The sequence below is a fragment of the Dendropsophus ebraccatus genome, unplaced genomic scaffold, assembly GCF_027789765.1.
Source record: "Dendropsophus ebraccatus isolate aDenEbr1 unplaced genomic scaffold, aDenEbr1.pat pat_scaffold_1583_ctg1, whole genome shotgun sequence".
NCBI classification, from domain to species: domain Eukaryota; kingdom Metazoa; phylum Chordata; class Amphibia; order Anura; family Hylidae; genus Dendropsophus; species Dendropsophus ebraccatus.
The window spans coordinates 26,892-37,312 of record NW_027209005.1 but is presented as its reverse complement, the minus strand read 5'-3'; the positions used below and the strand labels follow the sequence as shown (position 1 = coordinate 37,312).

General features: G+C 41.7%; 1 protein-coding gene across 1 annotated transcript; it reads right to left on the bottom strand.

Annotated features, from left to right (window-relative positions):
- Positions 1-207: 207 nt before the first annotated feature.
- On the bottom strand, positions 208-9,740 carry LOC138775377 (mitochondrial 10-formyltetrahydrofolate dehydrogenase-like; the record flags this gene model as incomplete). Its single annotated transcript, XM_069955922.1, has 4 exons — positions 9,579-9,740; positions 1,372-1,516; positions 686-920; positions 208-373 (listed from the first exon to the last, which is right to left on the bottom strand). Coding segments are annotated over exons 1-4 (594 nt in total), but the record flags the coding sequence as incomplete, so codon positions are not given.
- Positions 9,741-10,421: the final 681 nt, after the last annotated feature.

The following is a 10,421-nucleotide window of genomic DNA, read 5'->3' as shown; positions in this document are numbered from 1 at the left end:
CCTATCCTACCCGATGAGCTGCCTGCCACCTGACACATTCAAGAGAAGAATGAATGGAGAGGGATCCATGCATCTGCAAAGCTCTCTCTATTCACCCATTCTCAACATAGAAGTGGGGCTCTCACTCATCAGGCATTGGTGACATGTCCCATCCATACTTCATAAATGTCTGAGACCCATCATTAAGAACTAATAAAAGGCTCTTACCATAGCTTTCACTCCTTCGGGAAAGAGAAATCGGTTGTAAAGAGAGTCTACAGTATCATTGGGCTCTACATCACAAACTTTCTGCAGCAGAATTGGTCCTGTATCCAGCCCATCATCAGCCCAGAAAACAGAAAAGCCGGCCTTTTTATCTCCATGAATCAAGGTCCTGTGGATAGCATGTACATCACATTTTTGCTCAGTTACATATTACATTATTTTTTGCATTTTTTTAACCAAATGTGAAAAAAAATCCCACCAGAGTAGGACAACCTCTCAATATGATAAGATTTCCTAGCTGTCCTCTTAAGTGAACTATTTGACATGAAATAAATACTCAAACAGGCAAAAATAAAGTTATAGGTACAGGGACCTTAAAATTTGCTGAATGGATCAAACTGACATGTAATGTCAGTACAAATACTGGAATACATTAAATCAGATTTTTGGCATTGTACCACTTTAAAATAAGTGGGCTCACCAATTTATAGCTGAGGCTCCTCTGTGACGAGGCAAGATGGAAGGGTGATAGATGATAGATCCATGCTTAGGATTATCAATGACGTCCATAGGTATGAACTGGGAGCAGAAGGGCAGAACATTAAGCTCAGCTCCAACAGACTTGTAGGCTTCTACGACCTCTGGAATAGATTTCCCTTTAAGTCTCCATCGGGGGAACTTAAACACTGGTGTGCCATCCTTTTCTGCTGCCACCGCTGAAACAGAAATGACACAATAAAAATCAATTGTCACTGTCAGATCTGGTACAAGCTCTGATTGATTGACAGCTGTCTCCCTATAAAGTCATTAAACTGGATAAATATACAGTATATGAAAATATAACAGAGATATATGCAGTCAGATTTGGCAGGGAGGGTAATGGGTGGAGGCCCCAGGTACGTGACCCTCATGTTCTTTCTAATTTTTGGCCTTGCCTACAGATACGGCTAGTATCAGCCAACAACAGCTATTTGTCCCGATATCAAAACTATAAAATTTCTGCTTAACCCATGTAGTAAAGCCCCAATATAATATTTTTCACATTAAATGAAGTGTCTAAGATTTAAAAAAGCCTGTGGTCAGTTATGGGCAAGTTAGAAGCTGAATTACATATAGTGATTCCACAAGAAAAACAAGTGTCCAAGCAGCACCAAATAAAAGACTTACCAAGAGGATCTGCCTTCCCATCCTTGTCTGGGACTGTGAAAACTCCCACCACTTTATGTCCTTCCTTGCGTAGGTTACTATATACTTCCTGACCAAAGACACTCTGACCAATAAGAGCTAACCGGAGCTTATTCTGATAGTAAACCTGTAATAAAGACAATTGCAGCAGTCCTTAGACAGTCCTGAAATTGTTATACTAAAGGGAACTGTTAACTATAAAAAGCAGCAGCAAGTGATAGGCAAATCAATGTAATACAATATTCCGCAGATTCTATTGCGCCATATCATATATAGTAATGTGACATACTGACAAGCACAAGTGAAAAGAATGCAATATTGTACCAGGTTCTAAAAACAACATTCAATGAAAATCAGGAAGTAAACCGTAACTACTTCCAAAACAACATAACATATGTTAATACAGAACAATATACTGTAGATGACCAGATATGAACTTGGTTGTAGTAGGTGGACACTTGCTACGGCCAAAAAATGTCACCGCATTGTACAGTTGGCATCTAGCTAATCGAAGACACTGAATGGCTAATACACCCATCATCTAATACAAAAAAATATTAGATAATTAATAAATTAAAGGCTGAAAATAATATAAATGTTATTAACAAAAAACACAGGCAAATGGTAATACAGTACCAATATGTTTGACATATGCATTCCTTGCCAGATGATTTCTCCATTCGTTTGCTGGATATGCATTCTGTAATATTTACTTGCAGAAGAAAATCCATTGTTATATATGGATCAGAATGATCTATTCTTCTTATTTGAGAGCCTTGTTTTGCATTTTTTTGTAATTTTCTTTTATTATATTACCAGAATACAGGATATCACAACTTACCAGATATGCTCACTACGTCACAAGGTGTCTCTTCAATGTTCTGATATGCTTTATCCATTTAGCTCAGAGCCACTGCTCTCCTTATGGAGGAAAGAATAGCTCTGAGCTAAATAGATAAAAAACTGCACACAAGATGAAAGGCCCTTTACAGTCTAGGAAAGCTTCTTATACAGAAACTTATAAGTAACTACAAGGTTGGTCTAGGTTATTGACATTAGTGATTGTCTAGGAGTGGCTGTTTTACTGGCATGATAAAAGGCTACGGCACACCAGAGCCAAGGCATTTAAATACTTGCACTTTCTGTTTTTATAGTACCATAAGGAGAATGTGTCCCTAAAGCAACTAAAATTGGGGTTACTTAGTTCTCACCTAGTATGAAATCATTTTCCAGGTAATAACTACATGGCAAATTAAAAACTATTGTTTCTTCAAAAATAACATCCCCTGAAAATAAGACCTAGTAGAGGTTTTGCTGGATTGCTAAATATAAGGCCTCTCCCAAAAGTAGAACCTAGCAAAAGTTTTTGTTTGGAAGCATGCCCGCCAAACAGAACACCAGGGCATGCAGCCCTGATTCTTTTTAGTCCCGCTGCCGTTGTCCCCTACCTTCACCATCTGTTGCAGAGCAGCTGCGCACAGAACTGTCACTTGCCGCCAACCCCGATCTTCCCTTCCGTGCCAGTCACTTGTAAATGTGTAGGGAAAGCATCAAGAGGCCCATCATTTGCCACCATCCCCGCTGTCCCCAACCAGATGTAGAGCTGCACAGTCTGCTGTTATCCCGTTGCCTGCCACCATACCATACGCTGTCCCTGCTGTGCCAAGATGAGCTCCCCCTGGTAGCCAGAAGCTGGCTTACTGACCCTCTGTCCCTGCTGTGTTGTACAATTGTGCTGCAGTGAGCTCCCCCTGGTGGCCGGAAGCCATCATACCATGCACTCTGTCCCTGCTGTGCATGTGACATGTGAATTCCTCTTCATGGAAAAATAAGAAATCTGCTAAGTGAATCCACTAAGACATCCACTAATAAGACTGTCTTATTTATATATTAAAAAAATGTAGGATGGAAGGGTCTACTTGTCTAATCCATCCATCCATATATTGTACTGTAATAATGTTTCCGGATCTTTGGAGATAATCTTACTTTAGCATTAAACATATTGCACATAGTCCAAATTAATTGACATAGACTTATAGACATATTTTTCATCATACTTTATATAACCTAACACAAATTGCTGCCTGGGTAATGAGATTATAATGGATCAGATATAATATGTCTGTGCCAGAGTTCTGCCCAAAATGTTTTATCCACATTGATTATATGTTTTTGACACTTTTCTGCCGTCTCTGAAAGGAGGGTGTGGTCTAAGATGTGAAAATTCTGGAAACTAAGATCTGGTCTAAACATTAAAGAAGCACTATCACCAAGAAAAAGTTTTGACTTTGACATCAGGCTTAGATTTTTGACAGACATCCAAAGTTTTCATCGTCAGGGTCTATGGGGGAAAGTTATCAAACAAAAAATTGTATTTGTTGGGGTAAAATGGCCAGATGCGAATTAATTTATTCGCAAATGGCCGTTCTGCGAATAAAATATTTGCATCTGGCCATTTTACGCCACCTTCACAAGTGGGGCGGGGAGGGGGGAGAGGCGCGAACTCTGGGTCAGCTTCATTTACCAGTTTTCACTACAAAAATTATACTGAAACATACACCAGCTCTGAGCTGGTGTAGGTTTCAAACTTTTCGCATGGACGGGCTCCGTGCGATCGGGATTTATGTAGAGGCAATGCGCCTCTACATAAATCCCCTGAGCTCCGGAGCTGCAGGGACATTTGTAAGCCTGGCGTAAAAAGCGCCAGATTTCATAAATATCCCCCTATGTGTTTAGATTGCAAACACACGGAAAAACAAGCAGGAAAAGCCGCGCTTAGGGCAGTCCTCTACCGGCTCTGTGTCATGTGATGAGATGGCTGCATAACGGAAGTCTATGGGGCACGTTTCTTCACACAGACACAGAGCGGGGAGACGATCGTGAAGCAGCTCAGAATCGAAGCCATAAAAACATTTGACATGTTTCTCTGACATGTCAAAAGTTTTTTTTGGTGACAGGTACACTTTAATGCCGTATTAGATTGCCACTTGTTTTACAAGCCTATTACACTCCTCCATAATCTGTAGATTGTTTGTGCAGCCCTAGCGTTAACCCCTTCCCCATCATACATTCTATGTCTTTATGCTGCATTTACACGATTATCGCTCGAACTTTCGCATAAACTATAGCATTTGAGCGATAATACCGTATAAACACAGCAAACGATCAAACGACGAGTGAGAAATCGTTCATTTTGATCTTTCAATATGTTCTTAAATCGTCGTTCGCTGAAAATGCGCAGATCACTTCGTGAAAACAGTCTTTCACCGATTTACCTTATGTAAAAGATGGGCTTAAGCGATCTTAAAAACAATCGCAATAACGTTTTTTTTTCAAATTTTCAAACAATTTTTCAAATGATTTATTCGTCTAAACGCTGATCGTTATAAAAACCAAATTGTTGCTTCAAAATCAGTTAATGATCGATTGGGCGAATTATCGCTCAGTGTAAACGTAGCATAAAGAGAATCAATCAGCATTATTGTGCCAATATGGTTCCCAGCTGCATAGTATAGATCTACTGTGCAGCTCATAGAGCATACCATTCACATCTGCAGCGGTAGCTTTACAAAGGAGAAAATGATGTTTTATTCTGGCTCGCAAGGTCGGGAGAGGGGCAGCAACTAGTCATCTGGTCGGAGACCTGTTAGATGCCTCTCTTCCTGTCAATCATCCCCGCAGAGCACTCTGACAGGCAGAGAGCCACAGTCACAGGCCACTCTCCGCCCAGAAGACTAGTTGCCGCCCCTCTCCCAGCCTTATGCTGCGTTTACACGAAACAATTATCGTGCAAATTCTCACGATAACGATCGAATTCGAATGATAATCGTTCGTGTAAACGCTGCGAACGATCAAAGGACGAACGAGAAATCATTCATTTTGATCTTACAACATGTTCTAAAATCGCTGATTTCACCAATGTGTGAGATAGGCTTAAGTGATCGCAAAACAATCACAAAACGAATTTCCGTACGCTGACCGTTAAGAAAAAAAAAATCATTATTCCGGCATCGTTAATCGTACCAATTATCGTTTAGTGTTAACGCAGCATTACACACCGTCATACAACTCCTTTTTCGCCAATGTAACGTATTGCTGCAGATGCAGCTGGTGGCCTTAGGGGGCTGCACAGTAGATCTATACACTGCAGCTGGGAACTATATCAGCACAATTGTGCTAGTTGGTTCCCTTTAAAGGGTGCTCCAGCCTTTTAAAATTTTCTATAGTGCTACATAGAATATAATAAGCATACTAATCTTACCTAGCCCAGGGTCCTCCAGCACCATCTTCAGATCCCCTGCTGAATGCTCCAGCCACTACTTCAGAGATGCACTTGTCTCCTCCGTGACAGCATGTTCAGACAATCACTGACTGAAGCGAGACAGCACCGTGGCCAGTGAATAGCCTAGTGGGCTGTCGCTGACAAGATGGGTCCTTCTCGGAGGTAGTGACCAGAGCGTTCAGTAGGGGACCTGAAGATGCAGGAGGAAGTCCCTGAGGGAGCAAGGTTAGGAAAGAACTGCATTATGTTATATGCAGCTCCAGCACTATAGAAAAATGTAGCTAAAATATCTCTTTCATGCTCAAGTAATAGTTTTTATTTTTCTGTCGTCACCTGCCAAGTAGTATAACTTTTTTATTTTAGGGGGTGCAAATCTGAACTTTTTATTGGTACCATTTTGGAGTAGTATGATTTTTTTTATATTTTCCTAGCATTTGTTTTGTTATCTTCTTTGTTGTCCCACTAGGGGACTTATACAGCGATCAGCAGATCGCATTGGTCCTCTAGTGCAGCATATTGAGCCTCTCAGCATTAGGCTACGTTCACACAGAGCAAAAGGGGCGGATTACGCGAGGAAATATTTCCGCCTGAAATCAACTGACGCTGAATTCTGAGCAGAATGTAAGCAGAATCCCTGCGTATTCTGCTAGGAAAGTGTTCAGCTCGTAATCAGCTCTTGACAAATTCAGCGCGGAATACTCGAGGAATCCGCGCTGAATCCGCATGCATTCAGCGCTGAAATTCAGTGAGTATTTGGCGAGTAAACTAGACTATACCAGAAAATATACTAGAATCCTCCTCCCCCCCTTTTTTCCCCATTTCCGCGCTGATTCAGCACATAATTTCCGCTTGTATTACGCTTGCATTCCGCGCTGATTACGCGCGTATTCCGCGCTGAAACTGAAAATTAGAGCCCCATTGGTTTGTATAGGCTTCCGCTAGCGGAAGAATGAACATGTTCATTCTTCTGGCGGAAAGCGGATTAGTTCAGTGCGGAAATTCCACTGTGTGAACTGCAGAGCAGAATTTCCATTCAACACAATGGAAATTAGCTCTGCACCTATTTTAACGGCTGAAATTTCAGCGCTGATTCAGCGCAGAAATTCAGCTGCTTTTGCTCTGTGTGAACGAGCCCTAACGCTGACAGGTGATAAACCCGGCCACGCAGCAGACAGACAATTATGCCTCCACGTTAAGGGTTAATCTAGTAGCAACAGAGGTTTCCACATTCCTGTGTGCTACAGCAGGGGCCCGGCTGTCATACAGTGATCCCTGCATGGCAGACCCACTGTGAAAAGACAGCGACCTAGAATAAGGGTGGTATTACACGGAACGACTATCGTTCGAAAAATCGTTAAATCGTTCGAAATTGAACTATAATCATTTCGTGTAATAGCAGGCAACGATTAAACGACCAACGAGAAATCGTTGATCGTTTAATAGGATCCGGACCTATTTTTATTGTTTGATCGTTCGCTCATCGTTCGCACATCGTTCGGTGGAATAAGAATTCACAGCTGAAACGTACGCAATAGCGACGACTAAACGACCGCAAGAACGATCATAAATAACGATCATCGTTTCGTGTACTTGGGCGAACGATTTCGGGTCGTTTGCCTTAGCGGTCGTTTAAGATCGTTTATCGTTAATGGTTAGTCGTCGGAAAAGTGCTTGGTGTAATAGTACCCTAAGGATCCTTAACGACCACTGTAAAGAGGGACATCGGCAGTCATCAGCAAACTTTAGTATCGGACGCTAGTCATAAGTCTTTTTATTATTGAGTTGATCGTCAAATAACCTATTTGACCTTACTGATAACGTCATTGCAATATTAAACACATAGGGGGAGATATATGAAAGGGTGTAAATATACACCTGGTGTAAACTGCCCACAGCAGCCAATCACAGCTCAGCTTTCAGCTCTGGTAACATATAAGAGGAGCTGTGATTGGTTGCTCTGGGCAGTTTACACCAGGTGTATATTTACATCCTTTCATAAATCTCCTCCATAGGCTACAGTGCATGTTGTGTATAAATAGAGACATTTTACAATATATGTTATGCATAGAAGGAGGGAGTTTACAGTATATGCCACGTATAGATGAGGGGTTACACTGTATGGTATGCATAGGTGAAGGTGGGAATTACAATACATGTTCTGTATAAATTGAGGGAGGTTACAATATATGTTATGTATAGATGGAGGGGTTACACTATATATGGTATGCATGTTATGTACAAATGGAGGGAGGTTACATTATGTAATATAATATTATATAATATAAAGTATGTGATATGCATATGGAGGTTACATTATATGTTATGTACACATGGAGGGGTTACAATGTATGGTATGCATAGGGGAAGGAGTGAGTTACAATATACGTTCTGAATAAATGGAGTGATGTGGAGGGAGGTTACAATATATTATGTAACATACAATATGTAGTATAATTATAATATAAAAAATGTCATATACAATATGTTATGCATATGGAGGGTACAATGCATGTTATATACAGATGGAGGGGTTACACTGTATGTTATGTATAGGTAAAGGGGGAGTTACAATGTAGGTTATGTATAGGTGAAGGAGTGAGTTAAAATATATGTTCTGTATAAATGGAGGAATGTGGAGGGAAGTTACAATATATTATGTAATATAAAATATGTAATATAATATTATATAATAATATAAAACATGTAATATACAATATGTTATGTATATGGAGGTTACAATGTATGTTATGCATAGAGGGAAGAGGTTACAATAGGTTATGTACAGAGGGTACAATGCATGTTATGTACAGATGGAGGGGTTATAATGTATGTTATGCATAGGTGAAGGGAGGGGGGAGTTACACTGTACATTCTGTATAAATGGAGGGAGGTTACAATATATTATGTAATATACAATTTATTATATAACAAAATATGTAATATACAATATGTTATGCATATGGAGGTTACAATATATGTTATGTACAAATGGAAGGGGGGTTAATGTATGGTATATACAATATACGTTATGTATAGAGGAAAGAGGTTACAATATGTTATGTACAGATGGAGGGAGGGTACAATGCACGTTCTGTATACAGAGAGGGAGGTTACAATGCATGGTATGTACAGACGGAGGGAAGTTGCAATACGTGTTATGTACAGATGGAGAGATTACAATATATGTTATGTATACATGAAGGAGGGTTACACTGCGTGTTATATACAGATGAAGGGAGGTTACAATATACAGTACGTAAGCATGAAGGGAGGTAACAATGTATGGTATGTATACATAGAGGGAGGGCCTGGAGGGCCCAAAGCTCCCCGTTCTACACTGCGTGTCTCACACTTCCATTTATAACTGACTGAAACAGACACCTTACTGGATGATAACGTCAATGATAGGAATAACAGGAGGGCAACTTTTTTTTTTTACTGGGTAGCTGCATGCTCTATTCTGCCCAACCAAGAAGAAAGTTTCCTAATGTCCCCAGTGGCATCGGCTGCTGCAGGCAATGGGGGTGCTGGGGGGATTCTTCTATAAAACATTAGAACAGAGTAAGATAAAAAATACACCAGTGTGACCAGGTCCATTGGGAATACAGCATTGTACATGGCATCCATTGTATCATCATTCATACATATAATTACTGTATTCTAGACAAATCCAGCAACATATGCACCAACTACAACAAACAGCCTTGGCCCCAACCCCAGCAGCTGGTCACTGTATACATGTGGTATATGCCACAGCACACATGGCTAGCTCCATGGGATTGGATGTGGTCACAGCTGACAACCATCTAGCCTCAGAGTCCTTCAATCACAGAGACACATGGCTGGTGGGGTTATATGTAGCCAGTGCCAGCATATGTGCATGCCAGCTCAGTGCCAAGTTACTCACAGCTGCAGTGGAGAACTTCCTGAAGACCTGATTGGCAGCCCACAGCATTGTTAGAGGTGGTCGGCGGCAGATAGCAGGAGACGAGGAGAGAAATCACCTACAGCCCTGTCCCTGGCTGACTGCAGAGCCTGACAAACAGCAAGGACCAGATCCAGCCTCGCCACGCCTCCACCGCCAAGCCCCGCCCACTGTCCTGTCCATCATTCCCACTGACAGCGATCGCACATTGCTGCAGCAGGGCTTCTCACGGGTGCGTGGCATCAGGTCACGCCCACCCGTCATATAGACCACGCCCCTAACCGTGAACCTGCTACGTCTACCATGTTGCTACGGAGCGAGTGATGCAACCTCCATGGAGGCGGGAGTCCTGCTTAGTATGGGCAGAATCACGGGCCGTGTGAAATCCTCGTCAGCCGTCATCCTGCGCTGTATATGGCATCAGCATGGATGTTATTTGTAGTGCACCGAGACCAGGAGCGATAGGGACATAACTAGGCCCCAATGTTAGTATGGGCAGTGCAGGGGCCATGCCATAGATATTATTACTGGGGCCTAAACCTGCACGGATCACAGAGAGATCCCCCACACCTGCCCGCAGCCTATCAGCATGGACCTACAATAATAATAATAATATATGAGGGAATTACAAGTTACAGTCTGTGCGCTGGAGCCATGCTGGAAACATAGTCCAGTCTGTAGTCATCACAGACCAGAGCACATTGAAGAGGATAACCATTTACTCGTAATTATCTGCTCATTCTGGACCAACTGGGAAATTGGGCCGGCCTACCCTGTGACTGACAGTTGTCTAAAGGTGCGTTTACACGTAACGATTATTGTGCG